At 43.7% G+C, this 27,859-nt stretch overlaps 1 protein-coding gene across 7 annotated transcripts in view; it reads right to left on the reverse strand.

Moving 5' to 3' along the window:
* SEPTIN5 (septin 5) overlaps nt 1-27,859 on the reverse strand; it is a 71,888-nt gene that overhangs the window by 35,201 nt on the left and 8,828 nt on the right. For 4 of the 7 annotated variants that reach the window (XM_066603492.1, XM_066603490.1, XM_066603491.1 and 1 more), the window contains exon 1: nt 711-839. The exons of 1 other annotated variant lie outside the window; for it this stretch is intronic. In XM_066603492.1, the coding sequence (XP_066459589.1) occupies nt 711-800 (90 nt within the window). In that variant the 5' untranslated portion in view covers nt 801-839. Of the gene's footprint in view, nt 1-710; nt 840-6,776; nt 6,852-27,859 lie in introns of those variants that run through there. 2 more of the 7 variants (XM_066603495.1, XM_066603494.1) reach the window with 1 other exon arrangement.

A 27,859-nucleotide genomic window follows, 5' to 3' on the forward strand; every position in this document is an offset into this window, starting at 1 on the left:
TTCTGTAATAAATTACAGTTTCTCATTTTATTGCAATACAACCTACTGCAGTATATAATAGCTTCTAAGCTATTATAAACTTGTAATAGTCCAAATACTACTGATTTATCATAATTTCACAGTCAAGTTGTGTATAAGAATGATAGTTTTGTAAAATAAAATATTCTCCTTTTCCTTTAGTTCTTAAAGTATCCTCTTCTCTCTATAGAAGGGGCACCTATATGAATTCTATAAGAATCTAACGTGTTACCAGAAGACATGGCCCAGTATAAACTCCTGGACTCAAGTGATCCCATTCATTTCCTTCTTCATACTGGCTTCTGTCTCTTCATCTGCCAGCTGCTCAACCCCTTCACATTCTCTGTGCGCCTCTCTCATTTCAGTTATTTTACAGTCCCCATGTCACATTGTCGCGCCCTCCCCTCCACTTCTTCCTGTATACAGCAGCTTACTCCCTTTCTCTGTCTAGTTATTTATTAGCAAAGTTAAACAGTCCTGGTAGAGCCCTGGAACCAGACGTTCTCCAACTACACTCACACTGAGAGGGCACCATTGTAGACAGCGGTTAAAGTGCGGCACTTGAAGAGTTAACTTTGTTCCATATAAAAGCATACACGCACATTTTGACAAATATAATAAACATCCATTTAAAGATCCCAGCTCTTATTTACTGTCACCCACTGCCCGGCTAGTTGTACCCCTTAAGTTACCTTCAACTTCATGGGGTATGTTCTCTGTGTCAGAGTTCTGGGAGACAGCAATCTCTCGGCCAAAAGTTCCTGAATTATGATGGCATCCATACCCACCAGCAACAGCCGCTAGCAAAGAGTTACCTCGCCAAGTATACACACCCCATCCATCCCCTCCCACCACTGACCACAACCATATGTATATGTATGTGTGTGTAAGCTGCAGCATGTGTGACTGCCCTCCCCAGCCTTTGCTCTGGAATTTCCTGTACTTCCCATTGGAAAGAAGATTAGTAGCAGGGAAGGCGGATAATGGGAGGACTGAGGAGAAAGGAGGCCATTAACTCCCACAGAACCTGGCTTCAGCACTAAAGGAGTTAACTTTATTGCTGGCAAGCAGGCCAACATTATCATAGGGTAACACATATGCTGCTGCCCTCAGGCGCAAGATCTAAAAGTGACTTTAAGAGATTGTTTCCAGAATACATTGTAACTATATTTTAGATATTGTATCTTCAAGTACAAACGTCTGTCTCTAGGAAGATTCTTCTTTGCGAACTAAAGTTAGTTCTATCTCTTGACCGCATTTTTACAGCAAAAGAACGCGCCAAAAAAAGTGCATATTTAGACACAGAGTCATTGTCTGTTAAACTAGGTTATGCGCCTATCACATGCCTCCCGGTATTTTGGCCACATTTCTCCTTAAAGAAGAGTTCAATCACAGATCACTTCTGCCTTATATGCAGGCTGATGATCAGGCACAAACATTCATCTGAACATCCAATTGCCTGACCATTGGCCCCTCTGAATAGCCAACGAATGAGCAAATGCGGGCATAAAAATGATGCCTAGTTGGAAGCATATCCCCCGATGTACTGACAATGAATACGATCTATATGGGGACGAATGATCGTTATCAGCGACCCTAGGCCCTGTGTCACCAATCAACATGCTATTTGTCAATGGGTGTTTGTTACAATGGGCAGAGAATTAGCTGGGGTAAAAGGGTCCTTATTAGGCTGCGCTCACACAGAGCAAAAAATGTCTGCAGCTGAAACTCTACCCATTCATGACTGTCAGTAGCCGCCCGATGCAGCTGGTATTACCGACATGATTGTGTGGACATTGCTTGCAGCGGCTGGGCAGGGTTTCAGCTGCAAGAGGTTTTTGGTGGGAACGCAACATTAGAGGTTTAGCTTGAAATAATATAACATATTGCAGAGAGTTCCATGTAAGCAGCTATGTAGTATAGTTCATTATGGGGCACTGTTCATTTGCATCAGTTGGGTCATTAGGCCCTAGCAGCCAGTTGAGGATATATTATTGTCATAGGCCACATCCAGTCCATTATTACATGAAGTCCCCTTCGAATGAGCTCTATCTCACACAGTAGACGTTTATTTTGTATTTTGCATCCATTTTTAAAGCCACAATGCAGTAAGTAAGGACTCATACATCATAGCTTTTTTTTTTTGCACGCCCTTCTGATTTGGGCCTAAAATAATACAGAACAGATCTGCACTGTGAGAAAGAGTCTTGCATCTACGGAATCGTTGGTCAGTTTGCTTCCATGATTGAGACCCCTCAACCACAATTTATTGTAGCTCCCAAATTGTGGTTGGCCAGTTTAGCTATGCCTAGCATGGACAATCATGTCCTGCCCCCCCCCCCTGAGAAGTGATCACATATGTTTCTACAACAATATGTACACTTGGATGTTTTTGCAGATTTTTCATGAATTAATAGTCCAACTGCAGAAAGCTTGGCGCTGTTTGCTGCCATCTATACAATGTTCAGGACTTGTATATGACTGCGACTGAGCAGTAGACTATAGTTAATAAATATCCTAGAAAAGTAATTAGTGACTTTTACGCTGCGTTCGCTTGCAATAGAAAGCAGTTTGTTGCAGATTAATCTGCAATAAACCTTCAACTATTCCACGGCAAGTTGACATAGCTACTTGGAAGTTTTCTGCAGTGTGGATGAGATTTATTAATGACTTACTAAGTGGAGGGGCTTAGCAATGTTTTGTCCTACTGCAGACAGAACAGTAGGGGAGGCTCCTGTTCCAGTCTGTCTTATGGCCACACACAGGGTAATAATGAGGAGGAGCAGCAGCAGAGCTGACAACTTCTTCTACAGCTCAGAACACAGGTACTGATATATTAGTAGCATTTACTGTACACCTGTAAAATGCTGATAAATACAATCACGTGTACAACTCCTCTAGCTTCAGGAATAATCAGGGACACATCAATTTGTTTTTTCAAGGATATTCAAAAAAAATTCCCCTATTTTTACGGATTGTCCAGGAATTTACGGACAGCAACTACGAGGAGTAGGGGGAGGACATGGCTGGGCTCTTAAGACACAGAATTTTTTTTTTTAGATATTTCTCTACATTAATTGTAATATTAGGCAAAAATAGGATCATAGGAAACAAAGGGGTTGATGGAGATGCTCTGGGATGTTTTTTGAGCATCTTTTATGATTAAGGTCCTTAAAGAACTAAATATTGAGATGGGATCATAGAACATTCCAGAGAATGAGTTTTTATTACCGTTCCTCTGCAGTGACCGGCTGCTTTGGTCATACTGTATGTTGTCAGCGTGACGTCAAAGGGCGCTGTGGAGAACCACAGCAACATCTCTGAAGCTAATAGGTAATGCTGCATTTAGACAGAATGATTATCCTTTAAAAAATTATTTAAATGAGCGAAAGTGAATGATGAACATGAGCCAACGACTGAACGGTCAGATTCTGCAGGCATAAAAATCATAGCTGGCTTCTTTGCTTATTGTTCGGGTTAAACAGCAATCGTTCAGTCCCTCTCGTTCACTTGTACAGGGACTGAGCGATTCAGAATGATTCTCGTCTAAACAAGCCAACGATGCCTCTGCCTGTCTAAACAGGCTGCACGAGTGCGAACCACTTAGGGATGACGTCACTCGCCTGTTCGCACTCGCTCAAAGTTATTCTTCTATTATTGCTTTATGCCAGCATTGCCCATCATTTGGTGAAACCAGACAGCCGCTTTAGCTTATACATTAATGAATGCAATCAAAGTAATTATACAATACACTTTAATTATATAGCTTGCTCCGATGTTACCAATTACATATATCATGCTGTGATCAGTTATTTGGTAATATAACTAGTATCTACATTACTCTACTTGGTTGTAACATCTGGACTTGCCATGCCTTAAATATTAGCATATGATTTTATGTTTTGTTTTTCTTCCCTTCTTTTACTCTAATCATTGGCGCAATGCAATATTTATGCTATAGAGGGCAGCACTGCTACATGACGGGGATAGATTTCTAAATATCTGTCAGTATGCATAAAACACATGATAGACAGATACATGCACTAAAAGGTTATATCAGGGAAGAAACTGCTTTGCAGAAAAACAAACAAATAACAATCGCCTCTGAATCATTCTAGCTCTGTTTGCTGCCTGTTGTATAGCTATTCCAATCACAACTGCTGTGCTTAGAGACTAGCTGGCTAAGACACTTTCCCTTCTTCAATTTACTTCTTCAACCGCTATTTTGATGTCCTGTTTTTAGCTCACTAAATAGATGGAGATTCAGTAGTACGGATGACTATGCATAGGCCTATAGTTAGGGAAATGGACCTTCTGGCTATGTTACCATGTTACATCTGTACAGAGAGCAATAGGGAACGTATAGAAGTGCATGTTGTTCTATGGAAACAGGAGGATTTTTTTTTCTGTTGGAATATATACAAATTCTCCAAAAACTAAAATGATGGCTTGCTCAATCACAAGCAATATGACTGTGCTGCTCTGCTCTAAAAGCATCTAGAGGAGAATACTCTTGACACACACCATTCATTGTTGAACCAAATGTAAGCACAAATGTCCCCATGACTACACTACATGTGCCAGTTTAACAATGGTGAATGGCCCCTTTACTGGTACAAATAATTCAAAAAATGTAGGAAGCCCGGATCAGAGTCTTGGCATAGAATCTTAAAGCTCTTTTCTGACAAAGATTATGACCCAAACACGTGGTCTACTCCCCTTGTAGTCTCTAAGGCGCTGTTCACACAGTGTTCTATCGGCATGGATTCTGCACTGAAACCTGTCACATATTTACATTCCACAGTGGGAATCTGTGCTGTATTTTACATGTCAAGGAAAGAAAGAATTGCCATGTGAATTCCTTATGCAGCTTCCACACACAAACCATGGTAGCACTTGCATTTAGCCTTACTGAAACACACTAAATCCACACATGGATCCACATGCAAATCCATGGCAGAATTCAATAGCTCAGCCTCGGATTTCTGCCACTGATTATTGTAGCAAATCGATGTTTGAAAAAATCTGATGTGGATCTGTCACAATAATGTTCATGTGAACACGTCCCCATTCAACACACCCATAACTCGTCCCATAGCTTGATCGAATACAGCTCAAACAATAGTAAAGGGGATGTTCAAGTTATTTTTACACTGTCATTTTCTGCCCCTCCCCCCCAAACTATGCTTCATTAACATACTTACTGTGGCACCAAGGCATCTGAGTCTTCTGGCCTAACGATGTCCGGTAAACATGTCATGTGGGCTTTTAATGTAGTACCCCTAGCCTGAGTCAGACCTTTTATTGACATAACTCGTGTTATGACCCTGCTTGCAAGTCAAGAAGCTAGCAAACTTATACACGGGGAGGCTGGCGGGGGGTGTCTAATACTCACCTACCGCCGGCGTTCCAGGCCTCGCGATGGCCTGCGGTGCTACTGCAAGCTGCCGCATCCTCCTCCACGCCGACAGAGCATTTCTTCCTGGAAGCGAGGCTTGAATACCCCGCCTCCAGCAAGCTAATGTTCTGTTTGATTAATCCAGTGCCGCGTCAGCCAATGAAAGCCGGCGCTGGATTAACCAATCAGAGCATTAGCTTGCTGTAGGCGGGGAATTCAAGCCCCGCTTCCAGGAAGAAATGCACTGTCAGCGTGAAGGAGGACACTGCAGGCTGCAGCAGCGACAAAGACCCGCGCAAGGACCGATAGGTGAGTATTAATGTTTGTTTTTTACATGTAGTGTAGTTAGGGCTTTGGGGAGGTCCAGAACGCAATAATTGCATTTCAATTCCCTTCAATGGGGAAAATTGATTTGACTTACAGGTGTTTTGGGTTAAGAGCTCCATCACAGAACGAATTAAACTCCTAACCCAAGGCACCACTGTATATAAAAACACCAGCAACAAAATAGTGAACCCATTCCTATACTTTCATTTAATGTAAATATAATCATTTTAAAAATAAAGAACTATAAATCTGAAGAAAACAAATTTACTTTTTGAACACATTACCCCTAATAAACTAAGAACCTTGAACAAGAATTTCAGTGATGAAAGATTAAAATATAGCATTATATGTAACAACAAAAAAATAATAATTTTGATAGGCTAGGAGAAAAAATAGTGATATAAAGCCACCGCCTGGGTTATATCACAAAAAAATGGTTGGTCCTTTAGGATCGAAAGACTCTGGTCTTTAAGGAGTTAATATCAATGTCATTCCCCACTGTCTCCAATGTTACTAAACCCCTTTAACTAAAATATTGGTATTTTGAGTACAATCTTTCCTCTTTGACTTATCTTACGTTTATATAAGCAAATACTTGTATAGAAACAATATGATACTTGTATAGAAACAAAGAGCACTCAATATAAATCACCATAAGAGTGAAATCCATCATACAGTAAAACAGTAAATAAGCAGCAAGCTAGAATAAAAATACATCATGTAACAGAACAGACAGAAGAGTAGGAGACAAGCTTTACTACTGGAGGGTAAGTGAGAGATCATCACAGTCTAATACTAAAGGAAAACTTAGGAAGTGGGGTGGACATTACGGTCTAGTGAAGACTAAGAAAGAAAGTTGTGAACATCATGCTTGAAGAAGGGAGACGGTTGTATGCAGGAGCTATTCACAGCACAGCATTACAACCAAGGGTAAAAAGGAAAACTGTGTAGGGAAGGAGCAGGTGCTCAGTACAAGGTGAAGGTCAAACTAATGACCCAGAGTGAGGGAGCAGGTGGACATGGGTCTTCTTACCGTGGCAAGAGTCTGAGGGCGGCCCTCATGGGAGCCCAATGTCAAACCACTTCCGAAGCCATCAAACCCTGCTGTCTGTAAGAGATTAAACATCATGACTTTCATAGACTGTATAAAAAGCAATGGAGGGTATGAGATCCACCACCAATCACCTCTTATACTATGTACTTAGCAGCAAATAATTAGTTCTTCATAAAAAGTTGAATCTTTATTCTCCTATTTTCTGTATTTTCATAGTGACGATTCTCTTCAGTGCAGTAAATAGAATATATACACTTTAAGATCAGTCCCTGACTCTAATGTGGCTCACAGTCTAATTTCTCCATCTTCCATACTATGGTCAGCTTCCTAAAAAGACAGTGAACCCAGGAGTATCAGCCAGCACAGTTATCCAGGAGACTATGGGGAAATAGACAGTAAACCCAAAGTAGATGTAAGTTCCAGTACTGCAGGGCAGCGCTGATAGCAAAGTGTTCCATTATTTGTAATAGAATAAAATATTCACGCTTCACCCACCTGTGACCCACTAATATCATAGCCAAACTTCTCAGAGATTCTAAAGAATTGTGCTCCACTGAGCAGACATTGATACTTGAAGATCAACATAGGACACCCAACCCTCAAGCAAATGGGCACACCTTAAAGTTGGTGGCATCTCCTGAAACTTGTGGTGTAGGAGTAGACCTGGCAAGGAACCAGAAGTCACATCAGCATGCCAGTATAAGCAAAGACTGGCATGAAATGTACATTCTGAAATGTTATCAGTGCATTCCGTATCACTGTCGCTAGTATTCACCCACATAGATAGATAACAAGGCTGGCCACAAATAATGTAAATAGAACAAATGCCAGCCTATAACACTGGAGCATTATAGGGCCGGGGCTGCCGGCGACAGGCACTGCATATGACAAAAGCAGCTGCAGTAACCGGCACAGAATGGGGACACAAAGCAGCCTCACAGCACAGCCAGGTGCTCCAAGCGTCCCCACTGCTAAAGTATGGGGCTTCTGCTAAAAAGGAAGCCATTCATTCAGCCAGCTCTTGTGAGACACATTGGTTGGGGTAAAGATGATATCTGAGGGACCTTAATGGAACATTATGATTCACATCAGCTGGTGCTGGAGCCCACAGACCAAGAAGTCAACTGTAGCAGCTTATAGTACAAAATGATCATGTATCCAGTGGGTATTTACATCAAAATGTATGTATTTGTTCACGGTGGTAAAATAAAAAAATCAGGTTGGAAGAAAATCTATAGTAAAAAATATAGAGGGCCTATAGAAGAAACATAGCAAACGGCATCATCTCATGGTAGCCACCTGCACTCATATTACTATTACTTTTATTAATTTTAAAGCGCCATTAATTCCATAGCACTGATTAGAGTAATATGCCAAACTTATGCATTTGTGAAGCATTTTGTCAGAAACTTGCATTTTATCAGTAACAGCATACACATGAAGAACAGGAAGTAGTCCTCCATATTCATGAGCTGCAGGCTAGCTCAGTCCACTCTCAAGCCACTGATGGACAGCTCTCTCTATGCACAGTAATAAGCAAACAGAGGTCAATCATTGGCTGGCAGGTAGGCAGGACAGGCTTGCAGTTCATGAATATGGAGGACTATTTCCTGTAGTCCTCTGTGTGCTATTACTGCTAAAATATAAAGTTTGTGACACACTACTTTACAGATACACATACCAGCGTGGTGACAGATTCCTTTTAAGAGCAAAAGACAAAAAACAAGTAGAATAAACAGGAACTCAGTGAGTTACATAGAGAGAGATAGGAGTCTGCAAGTTTGAGTTTCTCCATAAGAGATAGGGGACGGACACAGCGTGTATGCATGGTGTTGCTTGGCTCTATGGCCAGCAGTGGTTAGAAAGAATAGGTTTTCAGAACAAATAGGAATAAAATTCTGAAAAAATAAACAGTTTCTTTACATACAACCAGAGGAGAAACAGGATATATTAAAAGAGGTTATCGCAACAGAGACAACACAAATGTAGCCCTTGGTCACTCAAATGATCACCCTGGGTCTTGCTCCCAGTCCAGGCATGCACCACAAGGGAAATACCACAGCCAGCCAGGTGAAATGAAGTATTACCCGTTGGCCATTTGGAAGTAGCCCCTAGTTTATGTCAAAGGATCCCCAATCCCACCCCTCTTCATCAGTGAAAATTCTGTATCATTTTCTTTTAGGTTAGTATTAGAGATGAGCGAGCACCAAAATGCTCGAGTGCTCGTTACTCGAGTCGAACTTTCAGTGATGCTCGAGAGTTCGTTTCGAGTAACGAACCCCATTGAAGTCAATGGGCGACTCGAGCATTTTTGTATATCACCGATGCTCGCTAAGGTTTTCATTTGTGAAAACCTGGGAAATTCAAGAAAGTGATGGGAACAACACAGAAACGGATAGGGCAGGCGAGGGGCTACATGTTGGGCTGCATCTCAAGTTCCCAGGTCCCACTATTAAGCCACAATAGTGGCAAGAGTGAGACACCCCACCCCACCCCCGCACTGTCAGCATAAAGATCGTTCTCCTCTGCCACAGCTGTGACAGAGAAGAACGATGTTAGCCCATTGAATTCAATGGAGCCGGCAATACAGCCAGCTCCATTGAAAGCAATGGGCTGCCGGCGATCGCGGGATGAATTGTCGGGAAGGGCTTAAATATATAAGCCCTTCCCTGCAATTCATCCAGAAATGTGTAAAAATAAAAAAATATATATACTCACCTGGTCCCGGCAGACGGAGTTCAGTGCGGCCGGCGGCAGTCTTCCTGAACTGCTCTGAACAGCTGTGGGTAGTATTCAGCATCCGGGGATTTAAAATCCCGCCTGCTGAATGAGCTGCCTCTGATTGGTCACAGCCTGACCAATCAGAGGCAGATCTCACTCACACACCCATTCATGAATTTATGAATGGGTGGAGTTGTTTTTTTTTTACACATTTCTGGATGAATTGCAGGGAAGGGCTTATATATTTAAGCTCTTCCCGACAATTGATCCCGCGATCGCCGGCAGCCCATTGCTTTCAATGGAGCCAGCTGTATTGCTGGCTCCATTGAATTCAATGGGCTAACATCGTTCTGCCGGGACAAGGTGAGTATTTTTTTTTTTTTTTTTTACACATTTCTGGATGAATTGCAGGGAAGGGCTTATATATTTAAGCCCTTCCCAACAATTCATCCCGCACTCGCCGGCAGCCCATTGCTTTCAATGGAGCCGGCTGTATTGCCGGCTCCATTGAATTCAATGGTCAGTGCTCGTTGAAGCGAGACGAGTACCGCGTGGTGCTCGTCTCGAGTAACGAGCATCTTGAGTACCCTAATACTCGAACGAGCATCAAGCTCGGACGAGTATGCTCGCTCATCTCTAGTTAGGATACTGCACTTGTATAGACCACTCAGATGCTAAATGTATAGACTCCTGTGTATTGTGGCACTGAGAGCGGGCGCCTGATCAGCGAATTGGACAGGATACCAAGTGGTCGACCCCAGACGATCAACTACTGATGACCTATACTGAGGATAGGTTATCAATAGTATTTGTATGGAAACCCCTTTAACAGTCTTTCATTATAGTTAAAATAGGCCATCATAAGGAAAAACTACTAATGTGTGTGAGTGAGTTTATTACTGTTACTATTTGGATGTAAAATCTGGATTTAGGATCAAATACAAAGTAAATGCTGGCAACTCCGTGCACATAACCTCCATATAGATTCCTCAGAGCAATAACACTGCATTCCCCAAGTGGCGGCAATAGGAATGCAGAACCTGCAGAGCTGAATATTTACTTCCTTTGGCAGTGGGACTTCTGAGAGGACTGCACAGCCACACCTTATTTCCAAAGAAACAATGACTTCCCAAATTAATAGCGTTGTATACAAAGCATGCTTCAAAGCAGGATGGCAGTAGTAATGTGGTCATGCTAATTAGTGGGTGTGAGTTCAGATCATAGGAAGAGATTCAGCTGAAGGAGAAACATGTCGCTCTCTCCATAAGCCATATACAGGAAGTCTGGGAATTCACTTAATTTAAGGAGAATTTCTCCGTCTAGTTCCTACAGCAAGAACACGTAGAAATCATTGGCACAAACCTCATCGGATGACGCCTTTTATAACACACATTATACAAATTTAGAATGAAGGACATTTACACTAAGAAGAAAAGCACCTTTTCTCTATAGAGATCCTATTAGGACTTCTCTTATTGGCCACAGAGTAAAATTATAATTTTTTTTGTACTTTTCTAACTTATACATAGTAACATAGTATGTAAGGCTGAAAAAAGACATAAGTGCATCCAGTTCAGTCTATTATCGTGTACTGTTGATCCAGAAGAAGACAAAAAAACCTCAATGGGGTAGAAGACAATTTTCCACATGAATCCGCTCGGAAAGTCCGCAAATCAAGTCTATAAGGATACATGTTTCGGGGATGAACCCCTTTGTCAGTTCGGCTGGATAGGACAACAGGATGCCTTGGCTAAAGCACTTCTTTCTCCCCTGTCCTCCTGCACACACAGGACCTCCAACACATCCAATGCACCTTTGGAATTGTGTCACCCCCAGGCATCCTGTTGTCCTATCCAGCTGAACTGACGAAGGGGTTCTTCCCCGAAACGCGTATTCTATTGCTGGTTTTTAATTTGTGAAAAAATAAAAAAGAAGTGCTTTCACCATCACACATTGGACCTTGATCTTCATCTTCCGGCTGCTGGACAGGGAAGAGGACGGTTACTGTACTGGAGAGTGTAGTGACTGCAGCGTGTAGGAGCCGGCGGGAGAAGAGAGAGATAGATGAGAGATAGTGAGAGAGATCAGTCAGTGTGCAGCAGAGCAGTCAGTGTCGGTACAGGAGAGCGGCCATAGGATAGTGGGAGTCTGTTAGTCTGTTGTAGGGAAAGCTTGCAGTATAATGGAGTGTGCCCATAGGAGTTGTCATAGGGACGCAGTCATCGGATAGTAAGGAGAGGGTTAGTGGCAGTGAAAGCTGTTGTCGGGAGGTCGGAGGAGTTCGGAGCCCTGCGGATTCCTCTCAGGAGAGTCTTCAGACCCCGTGTGGTGAGTTGCGGCTACTACAGTAGAGTGACGGCGCTGATCCCTGGGGAGGAAGAGAGCGTACGATCGCTGAAGATAAGTACCACCAAACCCCCTCGTCATACACCGTCCACTATCGGGATTCCCAGGGAGGCTGTTTATGTCAGGAGGCCCTTCAGCAGCGCCCCCTCACCATCAGGAGGGATACGGCTCCACATTTCAGTTAAGGCCTAACGGTCCACCAGCACAGACATCATTGAGGTACGTTCATTTCTGCACCATCCCACTTCAAGCTGAACTCCAACTATCTCCCTCTGCTTAAATCCTCTGTGCTGCTTGCTTGCTGTGAATTGTGTATTTTGCATTTCATCTGTTTGCATCGGTAAATGAAACTTTACTTTTAGTCCCCTCTGCCATCCACCTCCCCCAAATGGCATCTTTCACCCATCCTTGCAGAGATGCTTTCCTTATCTAAGGAGAGCAATAAATTTCACTCCCCCCCCCCCCCTTTTGGTCATTAGGTTTGCAATGCTAAAGTCAGCTGGCTAGTCAATTGGAACCTGATTAGCCACTCCCAGCTGTTTCCTAGTCGTACCTTAAACTTTCACTATAATATCAGTGTAAGCTTGCATGCCACGTGGGTGGCTGCCACGCGAATATGAGCTGTATTAAAGTATGAGCTGGAGAAAATATGATACAGTTCCATCATGGCAGTTCGACAGGGTAGGAGACAGGTAGGCCACAAACTCTGCCTTAATGCTTTACACTTATAAGCTATCGCTAATGTTGTCACTTCTGTTCTCATTCTTGCTCTCAGTTTCAGAACTTCTTTCAAGTGCCAACCTCTGGGGCACTCTATACACATTAGCCCCTCTCTCCTGTCCTCACCTATGCACAGCTCGCATGCACTCTTTACCTTCTTGCTTAGCCTCAAACCCCCTAATGCCACTAACAAAAATAACAGTCTTCCTCATAAATCTCCTAATCATCTGCTAACCCTAACTAATCTGCTGTTACTAGCTGCTGGGGATATCTCTCCCAATCCTGGCCCACCCTCCACTGCTCCTAGCTATCACCCCCTACCGGGCTCACTAATAAAATCCCTAAGCCCAACTGCTAGCCCATGCATAGCCTCCCCTGACTCCTTTAAATGTGCGCTCTGGAACTGCCAGTCAGCATGTAATAAACTCCCCACCATCCACGACTATTTTACTGCTAAATCTCTAAACCTGCTAGCTCTCACAGAAATGTGGATACAGCAGTCTGACACGGCCTCCCCTGCTGCACTGTCCTACAATGGCCTGCAGTTCTCCCATACCCCGCGACCAGATGACAGGAGTGGCGGAGGAGTAGGTGCTCTTCTTCCCCCAAAATGCACCTACCAGGTCATCCCCCCTGTACCCTCACTCACTTTTCCATCATTTGGAGTACATATGCTACGGCTTTTCCACCCGCTGTCCATGCGAGTAGCAGTTATCTATCGCCCCCCAGGTGCTGCTCGCCTGTTTTTGGACCACTTTGCTGCCTGGCTCCCCCACTTCCTATCCTGTGAAATTCCAACCCTCATCTTAGGTGATTTTAACATCCCCACTAATGACCCCAACTCCCCATCTGCCTCTCAGCTTCTTTCACTCACCTCCTCCCTTGGTCTCTCTCAACTCACAGCCTCTCCCACTCACAGGGATGGCAATACTCTGGATCTGGTCTTCCTCCGGCTCTGCTCTGCTGCCAACTTCACTAACTCCCCTCTCCCGCTCTCGGATCATAACCTCCTCTCTTTCTCTGTCATGCTCCCTAACATCTCTCCAGACCCACCTACCTACAGTACCTACAGGAACCTTAAGGCCATTCACACCCAGAACTTTGCTGAATCCCTACAGTCCTCTCCGTCCCCTATCTCTCTCCTCACCTGCCCCAACCTGGCTGCCGCTCACTACAACACCGCTCTCAAACATGCCCTGGATGAAGCGGCGCCCCCCAGGACCCGAGCCATCCGATGTAGAACGCGGCAACCCTGGCTCACGCCTCAAACGCGCTTTATCCGGCGGTGCTCTAGAAGTGCTGAATGGCTATGGAGGAAATCGCAAACGTCCGCAGACTTCCTCCACTACAAATTCATGCTCAGAACCTACAACCTTGCCCTCCACCATGCCAAACAAGTCTACTTCACCTCTCTAGTCTCCTCACTATCGCACAACCCTAAACGGCTCTTTGATACTTTTCACTCCCTTCTCAGCCCTAAACCACAGCCCCCGGGGACGGATCTCAGTGTCGAAGAGCTGGCTGCTTACTTCAAAAAGAAAATTGATGACATCCGTCAGGAAATAACTTCCCAACCCCAGACTAGCCCTGACCCTAGTCTTGTCAGCACTGCATCTAGCTCCTGCTCACTGTCTGTACTCAGACCAGCGACAGAGGAAGAAGTCTCCAAATTGCTCTTCTCTGCTCGCCCCACCACCTGTGCTAGCGACCCCCTCCCCTCACACCTCCTCCATTCCTTCTCCCCAGTGGTCATCTCCCATCTCAACACTATATTCAACCTCTCTCTGACCTCTGGCATCTTTCCCTCTTCTTTCAAACACGCCATCATATCCCCACTGCTAAAGAAGCCGACTCTGGACGCGACTGATGCTGCCAACTACCGACCCATCTCAAACCTCCCCTTCATCTCCAAACTACTAGAACGGCTGGTTTACTCCCACCTTGTAAGCTACCTATCAGAACACTCTCTCCTAGACCCCCTACAGTCTGGCTTCCGACCTCAACACTCGACAGAAACTGCCCTTACAAGGGTATCCAATGACCTACTGATAGCCAAATCGAGGGGCGATTACTCCCTACTGATCCTCCTCGACCTCTCCGCAGCATTTGACAGTGTTGACCACAAACTCCTCCTCAGTATGCTACGCTCCATTGGCCTAAAGGATACTGCCCTCTCCTGGTTCTCTTCCTACCTATCTGACCGCTCTTTCAGTGTCTCCTTTGCTGGCTCTACCTCCCCTCCTCTTCCCCTTGCTGTTGGGGTCCCCCAGAGCTCGGTCCTCGGCCCCCTTCTTTTCTCTATCTACACAGCCCCTATTGGACAAACCATCAGGAGATTTGGACTCCAATACCACCTCTATGCTGATGACACCCTGCTATATACCTCTTCCCATGACATCTCTGCACCTTTACTCCAAAACATCACTAACTGTCTGTCCGCTGTCTCTAACACCATGTCCTCTCTATACCTAAAACTAAACCTCTCTAAAACTGACCTGCTGGTATTTCCACCCTCCACTAACCGACCTCCTCCTGACATCTCCATCTCAGTGTGTGGCGCCACCATAACTCCTAGACAACATGCCCGCTGCCTTGGAGTCATATTTGATTCTGATCTCTCTTTTGCCCCCTACATCCAATCTCTGGCCCGAACATGTCAGCTGCACCTCAAGAACATCGCAAGAATCCGCTCTTTTCTCACTGTGGACACAATAAAAATGCTTACTGTTGCCCTCATCCACTCCCGGCTCGATTATTGCAACTCGTTGCTGATCGGCCTCCCCTGCACCAGACTCTACCCTCTCCAATCCATCCTGAATGCAGCAGCCAGGCTCATCTTCCTGTCCAGCCGCTACTCTGACGCCTCTGCCCTGTGCCGGTCCGGTCACTTCACTGGCTGCCCGTTAAATACAGAATTCAATTTAAACTCGCCACCTTCATCCACAAAGCCCTCCACAGTGCAGCGCCCCCCTATATCGCCTCCCTAATCTCAATCCATCAGCCAGCCCGGGCTCTCCGCTCTGCTAACGAAACCAGACTGAGCGCCCCTTTAATTCGAACTTCTCATTCCCGCCTCCAAGAGTTCTCCAGAGCAGCACCAGTCCTCTGGAACGCACTACCAAAGGCTACCCGAGCAATCCAGGACTCGCAGAACTTCAGGCGTGCTCTAAAAACGCACCTCTTCAGGGAGGCATACCGAATTCCCTAAACAAACCCCTCTGTACTCTGCCTGACAACATGCTCCCTGACCTACTGACTGCAATCCCTGCTAGCCATCATAAACCGCTCCTGCAGTCATACTGTTTCTGCTGTCACACGGCTAAATGTCTGACCATTGTCTATGTGTATATCACCCCTCACTCTCCACCTCGCCATACAGTGCCCATCTCCAGCCCTTTACCTTCTGTATCCCCCCATTACTTGTAGTATGTAAGCTCGTTGGAGCAGGACCCTCACCCCTATTGTTTCCATCAATTGATTACTATGTAACCGTGGTTCTGTAATGTTTGTACTTTTGTCTTTCTGTATCCCCCGTTTATGTAAGCGCTGCGGAATATGTTGGCGCTATACAAATAAAGTTTATTATTATTATTTTCCAGCAGCTTAGAGGGTAGCGCCTCCATACCAGTTTTTTTCACATCCTTTTCGATACACTCACGCCCAACACTGGTGGAGCGTCATCTGGTTGGCAGCACCTCCACCATTCCAAATACTCCATCATTGGAAACACTTTGTATTCCATAAATATTCCACCACCCTCACTGGGTCTTGCTCCACCTCCTTTTTCATTTCTTTTACTCACATATAAGGATACATGGGCGTCCACAAATGAAATAAAGCATGCAGATTTAATTTGCGGAACTTTTGGTACCCCAAAAAAAAAATTTTTAATCGCAGCATGGTCAATTTTAGTGCAGATCCCGCACAGACTGCTTCCGTTGAAGTCAATGGAAGCCGTTCGATCAACGGGTAAGCAGGGATTCCACGGGAAAGCAGGAGTTTAAAAAACCCCACTGCACATGTGCGGCGGCGTGACAGCCGGCGCTTCCGCATACATCTGCAGGGAAGAGAATGAAGACCTGGATGGGTAAGTAGAAGACCGGCAGGGTTCTCGGCTGTGGGCAAGGTCGGTTTCCGCTGCGGAATCCGATCTGCCCATGAACATAAGGGCCTACGGGAAAAAAATTCCTTCCCGTCTCCAATCTGGCAAAGAGAATAATCCTTGGATCAACAACCCTTCTCGTGTAATCTAGTGACTATAACGTGTAAGGGCTTGTTCACTTCAACTAAGGGTTTCTATTTTCCTGCTTCTGACCGAACAGAACCAAACGGTACAGAACGGACCCCATTGGCTATAATAGCCTATTTTCCAGTGGTCTCACATTAGAATAAGACATGTAATGAGCAGCCTTCCACACATCGCTTAGCATATGGATGGGGTTCCTGTGTGCGGTCGGATGCGAGTTGTGCCTGAAAACGTTGCAACTTGCTCTCGGGTGTGTGAATACGGTCTTAGGTTTTTAAACGGCTTTTCCATAGATGTCTCTAAGAAAGCAATCTTTGATTAAAAAATGCACGTGTGTATAAAAGAAGCCACCAAAGAAAGTTTGTTAAAAAAAAAAAAAATAAGGCTAAAATTCATGGCATTTTTACGAGCCTACAAAATAACGGTGTGTGAAGTAAGCCTTAGTGAATTCACTATGACAACTTCTGCAACTTAATCTACTTTTTAACCGAACTCACCAAAGATAATCGATTCACAGTTCTCTGGTATGCTGTGGATGTCTATTTATCTGCACTCCTTTGTTTTAGAATACACCCATTGCTTTCCCAGCTCATAACTATTTTTCTTCTAGCACACTTTTTTTTTCTAGGCTCCCTGCTAAAAACAATAGATGATTCCAGTCAAAATATGTCTATCTAAAACTGCCCTTAATATCCCTGAAGCCATGAAAAGTGTATCAGTTATGTCTATAATTACAATTATAATCACTATAGGTCATTTCTAGATGATAAACTGCAGTCTGTCAACCTGCTAAATTGTAGCAAATGTACAGTTACCACTTGGGCACAGTTTGTATTTTTACATATATATGAAGTTATTGTAGAAGCTTATACTAATGACTATGGTAACTTTCACTAGGTAATGTAACTCATGGGTGAAATGACTCCTAATGCACAGCATACATATAGGTCAACCCAAGCTATTTACATATAGGTAAATCCAAATGTGCAGTTTACTTTCCTGGAGGTGAAGCATGGTTTAATATTTAATATTATCCCGTGAAAACTTTTGAAGATGAATGATGTAAAGGAAGTCTAGATCTGTTTAGTACATTCTTAAAGTATGACAATTTAGACAGCAGATTACTATATATCTTCATGCACGGATAAACAATACCAGGACAAGAGGCAGGAAATCCTACATTCTCTTACTAAGAAAGTCAGAAAAAGTACAAATTCCTTTAAAATGACAGCAGAACACTGAAATCCAAACATATACAGAAGAGAGGCTGGAGATATGGTTTTCGAAGATTACAAGAAGCGTTAAAGTACTGTATATAGAATGAAAGTGCTGGAATAAGTCTGTTGAGAAAAGTTCTGTTTTAAAGGGTCTGACACCATCATGAAATTGTACCCTGAAGGCTAGAATCAGGACATGATGCATATTAGTTTGCTAGTTCGCAGTGTTCAGGGGTTTGTTTGAAGAGCTGTCTATGTATACTTCTTGTACAAGATGTCCAATAGGTGATCTCTTGTGTGCAGAATGGCCAACATAGCATGCACACAGGAGAATAGCAGGATCATGCTTTCTTATGTCCACACAGAATCAAGACAGACTATATACTGTATTAGTAAATCCCCTTAAAGGCTCCTGATATAGGTGGATGCTAGCGCAACAGTCACTCTGGGCAAGCTGTCTACCTCATCTTCTCCTTGAAAAGCTCAAAATAGGTGTATCCGAATCACAGAGCTAGAATCTACCGATTTGATCACATGTCCATTTCAGCCTGTAGTGCATGATTTTGGTATTAGATAAAAACAGATATTAGACAGCTCATTATCAAACCCCGATAATTGGGATGTTGAGTGTACTGGTTGGTTCTCATATCGTAGAAAAGCCAAACAAGCAACTTTTAGGGAACCTACCACCACCATCTCACTTCCATTAGTATCTTCACTGGCTGTCAGGAGAGAAAACAATCACTTCTAATGCCCTTTCCTTTCCTAACGAGCCCATGTACTTCTGCAATTGGGTTTCAAAGTTATGTATGCAAACAAGCAGAGAAGAGTCATCTGGACAAGAAGAGTCATGCTGATTCATGAGCTGCCAAGCTAACCACAACCCCTTTCTCTCGATAGAGTTTACCATGTAACAGGGAATGTGACAAGCGGCCTATCAAGAGAAAGGAGACGTGGTTAGATCGGCAGCTCATGATTCAGCGTGACTCTTCTTAACCAAAATGACTCTTCTCTGCTGATCTGCATATGGTCTGGAATAACTTTCTAACCTGATTGTGGATGTACATGAGCTCATTAGGAAAAGGGAGCACAATAGAGGTGGTTTTTCATCCCCTGCAAACCAGTAAAGCTAATTTTGGGGGTGCGATGGTGGTGACAGGTTTTCTTTAAATATATACTCCTGCATTTTAGACAACCCAAGTATGATAATGAATCGGATATGCAACTAAAAATTTATCAATTCATGCCTGTATAAGGTTCCGTCAAATGTTTATTAGATTAATAAACACCATGTCATACACCTAAAATACATTCATGAACTACAAAAAAACAATATAGAACTAGAAAATTTCTTACAGTATATTCAATGAAATCCAGGCTGTGGAGTCGGAGATATGGAGTCGAAGTCAGAGTCCCATTTTGGTGAAGCTGGGTCGGCAGAAATGTATTGATTCAGACTCCAGCTTATAAAAATACATATAATAGAATTATGGGATAATTCATTCAATGCAGAATTTGTTGCTTATTTCCTTCCATAGGAATTTAGGAAGGTTTTGAAATGTCCCCTGAATATATGTGTTATTTATCTAAACCCCTACTTATCAAAAAAATTGATAATTAGGATGCGGAAGCAGCAACAAAAAAAACTGCTTTTCATCTTCATTACACTAAGGCCTCCCTCACACAGACATTTTTGTACAGTGTGTAGTGCTGCTCTTTCATTGCTGTGCATGGGGCTGTTCACACAAGTGTCAAAACGCTGTGCCTGGACAGCGATGCATGTTCTATCTTTGGCTGTTTTCATCTGTGTGTCGCCCATTGAGATGAATGGACAGCGGTTACAGCGCTGCTGGAAAACAGGGCACACTTTGGTACCATGTTTTTGGCAGTGCTAAACACAAGCGCTAACTGTACGAACTGAAAAAAAAAAGTAATACTCACCTAGCTGGCGCCGTCGGGGTCCCTCCAGCTGCTCTCCAGAGCTCCAGGCAGGCTGCCGGGCACTTGTCACCACTGATAGACCATCTATTGCTGGTGACGGGGATTTAACTATTTCTTTGGAAACATTAATGCTCAACACAGTCAGTGGATTCAGAAGAAGAGGACAAAAAAAAAACAAAAACACGCTGCCTAGATACAATCAAGTTTGACACGAACATGACTGTGGAAAATCTTAAGGAAGTGGCCAAAGACAGGGAAGCATGGCGTATGCTGATCCACAAAGTGACCGAAAGTTGTCAATGACTGAATGGATAAATCATCATTATCATATATATGCTGCATATACATTGTTTTGTATGCTGGACAAAGACCACTTAGGTCAAAGTGTTACAGTTTTGTGCAAACAATAGTTTTATTTTCGCACTCACATTGCTGTCAAGGATATTTACTTGGACTTTTCCCACACATGATGATTCAAAACTATACCAAGTTGTGAGCTGAGGATGCCAGCAACAGTCACAAAGCTCACAACTATATCAACCATCAAGATTCAACCTGCATTATAGTAAAGAATAAGAATATGAAATTGTATCACAAAAGTGTAACGCTACAAATACCAGACCTTTCTATATAAACAGATGCAGACTAGACTCAAGACTCCCCTCCCACTGTATGTACTTTCCTTCACCCCTCTATACGCTCCCTCCCACACTAGTTATGCCCCGATGCTGCATACATTGTTATCATACCAAAACAACACTGACTTTATTTCACGGCCCTACTTTTCTTCCTGGAATGCAAACCATCTTTGTAAAAGTAGAAGGTTTTTTATTATGCTCATGTGAATCCTATATAAATATGCATTGACGGGTACACTATAGTCTGTCTCATGAACAGAATGCAGCCAACAGCAGCATTTAATTTCGTCGTTTGTGGTAGGGTGATTGGCCACCTGTGACAAACGTCGCTAGTGTTGATCACGTAACCGTCTCGGTTGACCGGAAAAGAGGAGTTGGTTATTGACTTACTCCAATAAACAACCATGAATGGCACAGTGATATAGTCAATGCTGCCGCTATAGGCTGCTATACCATCTTAATGGATCACACTACAGCTTAGCCAATAACTTATATTCTTTATATAAAATAACTTTGGATCAAGTTGCTTTTTTGTTTCAAGTGATCATCTCTATTAGGCTGTGTGGAATCCTGTAGGTCAGAGGTACTCAACAGGCGGACCTCTGCCACCAGCTGTCCTGACCAGGAGAAGGAGCTGCTGCCTGTTGCCCTTTCCCACTCCACTAATGCCTTTCAGTTACTACACCATCCGCTCTCCCAGGCATGTCTCTTGTAGTCTCCTATAAACTACTGTAAACTTTTGGCAGGAGATGCATTTGGTTGTATATCTGGAGGAGTCCTTTCAAAAGCTCGTCCAGAGGTCAATGACCGCTTACCGCAATCCTGGGCCGTGATCAATCTCAGAAGTATGGACCCAAAATTTCTCATAGCAGCTCTGTTAATATGAAAAAGGTAATTTATTTTGTTTGTGGTTCTTATGTATAACAACTTGTTATATGGCTGCTCCACAGCAACAAGCCTTTGACCAGCTTTTCATGGAGTACCTACAATATGAACCATGACTGTCCAGGCAGCACAATCTTTGCAAGTTCTCAGCAATTTTCATTAATTAAGCTAAATGATAAATTTTAGCTTAAGATTAGTCTTGAGTCAATTAAGTAAACTCTCCCCTTTCCAATCAATTCTGAACACAGCAGCCAGGCTCATCTTTCTGGCCAACCGTTAGGGCTTCTTCACAGGGGTGAGAAAAATCGCAAAAGTTGGTGAAAATGCATGATTATGAAACGAATGATTTTAAATGGTTTCATTCTGATTTGCGATGTTTTCACTCCTGCGATGCTGCGTGAAAATAAAAAATAAATAAATAAAAATCGCAGCATCTCCTTTGTTTTTTGCGATATCGCCCATTGCTTACAATGGGGCCGGCGGCAGCAGCTTGGGCCCATTGAAAACAATGTGAGAAGATTGCAATCTCCTGCCGCGGCTATGACAGTTGCGGCGGGAATGAAGTAAGCCCCTGCAGAGATGCGAGGCTGTTTCCATGTGAAAACGCCTAACATCCAGGGGTTTTCAGAAGGATTGAGATGACGATATTACTCTCATCAGTGTGCAGGAGCCCTTGGGCCTGTTTCCCACGGGGATCAAAATATCACCTCAAGAAAAGTGCAGCGATAGCGCATCGTTGGTCCGCGTGATATTGCGATTTTGTGTCGCTACAAAGTCACAAGTGGTGCAAGGACTTTTGGGGGTGGGGGTGGTCTTGAAATATAAGCCCTACCCCAAAAATAAGCCATAGCTGCATAACAAAAAAACAAATACATCATCTAAGAAGCGCTGTCAGCTCTGCCGCGTCCTCTCCCTCGTCCCGGCACTTGTCTTCAAGCATCTCTTCTTGGTCAGGGATTTGAAAATCCGCGCCTCCAGGAAGCGTTTGATGAGCCAATCACAGCCATTTATTGAAGCAGCTGGTTCACCAAGCGCTGGCTCTGATTGGCTGAGCACCACAGCGCTCAGCCTATCAGAGGCAGTGCTTCCTGGAGGCGGGGGCTTATTTTAGGGCTTTTATGGTAGGATTTCCTACTGTAAAAGTTGCATTGCATGAACAGAAAGAAAGGTTTAATAGGGAAACATGGACTACAAAACATCGTAAGTCGTGGGCAGTTCTAGCAACCTGCGTTTTTTTAAAATTTTTTTGTCTCAATGTCGCAGGCTACAAAACATCGCTAATGTAAAGAACCCCATAGGAAAGCATGGGCTTCACATGCATGCGTTTTTTTGGCGCTGTTGCATAACGAGAAACAAGCCTTGCACTGGTGCCTCCATTCTGTGCCAGGCACTGCACTGATGCCTCCATCCTGTGCCAGGCACTGCACTGGATGTCCATTCATCAATTAACACAATGTAAACTCCTCATTCTCATCCATAAATCTCTCCCCACTGCTGCACCGCTCTCCTCCCTCATCTCTGTCTAGCACCCTAAACGTGCTCTCTGTTCTGCTAATGACTTCAGACTAGGGTCCTTTTAGACAAGCCGATTCTCATTTGAACAAGTGAAAGAGCAAGTGATGTCCCCTCTAACTCATTCGCTCTTGTGCAAATGCAGCATGGGCTTGTTTGAAATTGTTCAGTTTTTCCCATTCGCTGCATAAGTAAATGAGTGAGACTGACCGATTGCTGTTGAAACCGAACAATAAGTGAACGAGCCAACGATGGGTTTTATGCCTGCATAACATGACCGACGAATGAAAAGCCAATGATTCTCGTTAAGTTGTTGGCTCGCATTTAGATTGAACAATCATCGTTCACTTTCGCTTGTTTAATCATTTTTTTAACAATCATTTCACCTAAAAGCACCCTCAGTTCTGCCATAATCTGTCTTGCGCTTGTATTTCACGCAATATCTGTGAGCGGCAACTTGGCAGCCTATGGCATGGGAGTCCTAATGCCTGATTTGATTTCCCTTGTTTATGTACCCTCTAACTTGTAAAGTGCTGCTGAATATGTCGGCACCACAGAAATAAAGATGTTATTATGAAGCCACTGGTATTACTTTACGTTTCCACTGAAACAAAATGCGTTTAGCGAGTCATTACTTGGGTCACGAACAGCCCTCTAGCAACTGTCAGAAGAGCAATAATAAAGTTACATGATTGTGTGAACATCTGCTCCATACACGTATGACAAGGCAAAAACTTATTCTACTTGCCAACTTTTGAAGACAACTTCCAGGAATATTTTGCTACTATGCAGGTTGCTGTGGAATAGTATTCTAGACTTGTCATATGTGACATCACCTCCGCACAAACCCATAAAAACACTTTAAACCACGACTATGTTCCATCATAATATAATTATACAGGGCGGGCCACAGAAAAGTAGCCCATACCACACTCTTATGAAAGCTGTCTAAAAGAAACTTTGTTGTCCATAGCGACCAATTACAGCAAAGCTTTCATTTTAAATCAGCTGTACAAGAAATGAAAGCTGCATTGTGATTGGTTACTATGGGCAACAGCTATGGTGTGGTACCGGGCTATTTTTCCATGACCCACCCTATAGTACCGGTAGGTGTTGGACAATCCTGCAGTAAAGGCTGGAGAATCTAATTGGTTTTAGGAAATAAACCTATTAGGGCGCATTCACACAAACAATATTGTCGCGCGAGTTCCGTACAATGTGATGCACACAAAACTCGCATGAATATGAAATCCATTCATTCGTATGATGTGCATGCGATGTTTCCTATTATTTCTTAAGCTTCTCCACACTGCGAAACAAACACAATATCACACAACTGGAAAAAGTAACGCTCGCGATATTCCGCTGCGGGGAAGGAGGGGGGAGCGCTGACAGGTTTCCGAGAATCACAGCAATCGCAGCATGCCGCGATTTTAATCCTACAAGCAGAGAATCGCTATGATTCTCCACTCATGGACGCCGGTGCTGGGGTTTCCATAGCAACCCTATGGAAAGCTTCACAAAGCGTGATCTGCGGGCAATTTATTGCCAGCGGATCACCGCCCGTGGACAGGCAGCCTAAAAGCGTCAAATCTGTGTGTGTCCTATGACCCTTTTTGCGTGGCCTAACTTGAGGATGTGCAGTCAATACGCAGACCTTAGTAGTTTATTTCTCCAGATAGTAGTAGGTCAAAACTACCCCAATTCACGAGGGTAACGTCCAGTAAAGGGGCCTCCTCAGCTTAGCAGATCTTAACAACACCTCGTCCAACATAGGTCAAGAGGGCAGGCTACCACCCAGCAGGATCTCGGGATCAACGGCTCAAGAAGGGCTCATTCTGGACTAAACTCTACTTATCACATCCCAGGCTGGTAGATGCTAGCAAATTCCTGTCATGCAAATGACACAGCCACATCTAACACCGGCTGTGCACTTCATTACAAAGTACATCCCAACCCAGAAGCGGGCAACCAGCGCCATACAGTCTCTGACTGTGCCTTCAATGGAGCCCATGTGGTGCCATAGTCCAGCGTCCGCACCCATGCCCAGAGAACAATGCAATCCTGGTGCCTGCCTGTAAGCATGCATAGACAACACAGCCAGCAGTAACTGTCAGGGCTCTTTCACATGGCAGTTGGTGTGTTTAGTTTTTTGTGAGCCAAAACCAGGAGTGGTTCCGAAATATGGGAGAACTGTAAAACTTTCCCATTTATACTTTCTCTCCACTCCTGGTTTTGGCTCACAAAAAACTGAACACACAAACGGTCATGTGAAGCGCCCTTAGGGTATGTTTACACGGGGGAAGAAATGCTGATGAAGGTCCGCAGTGGAGAATTCCACAGCAAATTCCGCACTATTGGTGCACATTTTGACTCGAAATCAGCTGCGTATCCACTTCTGCATCACCGAACCAGCGGCTTGGTGCTCACTAGAGGGGGCCGCGTTGCTCGGACAGCACGAGCATTGCAAGGTTAGAGGAGTGCTGCACCTGCTGAAATCAGCTGCGGATGTGCAGCTGATTTCGAGTCAATATCCACATCAGGCTAATTCCACACGGGCGATCGCGATTTTGCCCCTAGAAAATTGCGTCTTTGTTCATTGCGATTTTCGAGCATCAGCTATGCTGTTTTTGGAGAATAATCTTGCCTCAAACCGCTGTCGCCCGTGATATGGGACTTTTTAATGTTAAAATCGCATCGCAACACGTGTTTGTTGCATTGCGATGCGATAAAAAGAATGCTCTATAGGAATACATGGGAGATTTAAAAAATAAATAAAAATCGAGCAACACAGAAAGATACAGCAGGCGATGGTTTTTTTATCCTCTGAACATCGCATGAGTGAAAACATTGCATATGGGAATGAAACCATTGTAAATCATAGGTTTCATATTCTGCTTTTTTACTATCGCATTACTCGAAAATTGCACGATTTTCTCACCCGTGTGACAACACCCTCTATTTTTAGATGCCGAAATGCTGTGGAATTTTCCGCTGTAGAAATTCCACAGCAATTCTGTCCCATGTGAACATACCTTTTAAAGAGCACAGCAAATGCAAATAAAAGAGCTTACAGAAGATGGCAAACAGTGACAAACAGAACATGACAATCATTGTATGGCCTGTCCCAATTACTTTACTCGAACAACTGCAGCCCGGTATGTGATAAGAGCGTTCAGTTCAGACACACGCTGGAACCGGACATTACAGCCACCCTCGTACATGACCATTAACCCAATTAGGATCAAGCAACGTACATGTAAGGTGTTCAGTCCTAGACTTTAAATCCGTGCCATTGTAAATATATGGCACAAGATAAAAGCTCCTGCAATCTAGCAGGAGGTGGTTAGGTGTTTAGCTGTCAGAAACAGACAGAGACCCCAAGGAGAAGGCAGAGGTGGTTTATGGGTATGTTCACATAGCGGAAATGCTGCAGGATTTCTGCAGTAGAAAACTCCATGGCAAAATCTGCAGCATTTTTGCATCAAAAACAGAGTGAAAATCCGAACCAAGGGTGTTGATTGTGACTCAAGATCAGCTGCAGCTAATTTTGGCCTACCGCTCCATTCAATCAGCAGCTCCTCACTGCAGCGCATGGAGCAGCACTAACATCCCTCAACCGCTACTAAACGCTGTGGCCACCAGTCAGGTGATGCGCAAGTGGGCGCATCACCTGCCCGGCAGGCACAACCTTTAGTAGCGGTTGAGGGATGCGAGTGCTACTCCGTGCTGCTGACTGCAAGGTGAGAGGAGCGACAGGATGAAATCAGCTGTATTTGGTGCGGAAATAGTGCAGAAAATCGGCAGCATTTTCGCTACATGTGAATGTAGCCCATAACCGCTTCGGCTTCTGTTTTCCATCCTACATAGCGCTCATTGAGAATATAGGAAGCGCCAGTGCCATATCTTCTATTCTAGCGGGCAATCATGCAATCGCTAGCAACCCAGGCACGGCAGATGTCCTGAGTCTTGGCAGAAAGAACTCAGCTCTACGAGTAACTGTCACCAACTAGGACTTCTATGGATGCCCCAGCTACACTGGGAAATTGTAAAAGAAGAAAAAGATATTGTGAATGTCCCCAAGGGGTCTTATGTGATGATGTCATGGAGGACATAGATGTAACAAAAATCTATACAAAAATAAGTTAAAAAATTATAGAATAAAATACAAATATATTAAAACAAAAAGACCAAAGAAAAATGAGGAACAAACTCCTGTACTTTATCTTACCATTAATGTACTGATTTTAAAACTAAAAGGCCTAAAAAAATTACACACATTACCCCTAATGAAACAAAAAAAAAACTGAACACAATCTGTGAAAAATTGTATTTTTAAAAAAACAGCCCTATATGTTACGGCAGAAAAACACAACAAAAATAATTTTGATAGCCCAAGAAAAAAATAAGGCCATTAAACCACCGCATGAATAAAATCCCTAGAAAAGAGTTTTGTCTTTTTAGCACACAAACCCTCTGGTCATGGAGGAGTTAAAAACCATGGCTGCTCAGCTAAATGTGCGTGTTCACTGTGGAGCTGGGAGAAATAGCTGTTTGACAAAAGTTCAAATGCATGGTCAACAATGTGCTATAGCAGGAGAGGCAGTCCAAACAATACAATGAACATCTATGGGTAGCTGTAATCTATTCAACGGGCAACCAGCCAGGTCCCAGTCCATGGACCGTACAAAACAATGTGGACATACATATTACCAGGACACATGTAAACAGGCTAGAATTTAACCTGTCCCCATGGCATTTAGAAGGGCAGTGGGGAAAAGGGACAGAAGACCAGGAGGTTCTATTCATGGTTCCCAATTTCAATCACATATTTCA

The sequence above is a fragment of the Eleutherodactylus coqui genome, chromosome 5 (assembly GCF_035609145.1).
Source record: "Eleutherodactylus coqui strain aEleCoq1 chromosome 5, aEleCoq1.hap1, whole genome shotgun sequence".
NCBI classification, from domain to species: domain Eukaryota; kingdom Metazoa; phylum Chordata; class Amphibia; order Anura; family Eleutherodactylidae; genus Eleutherodactylus; species Eleutherodactylus coqui.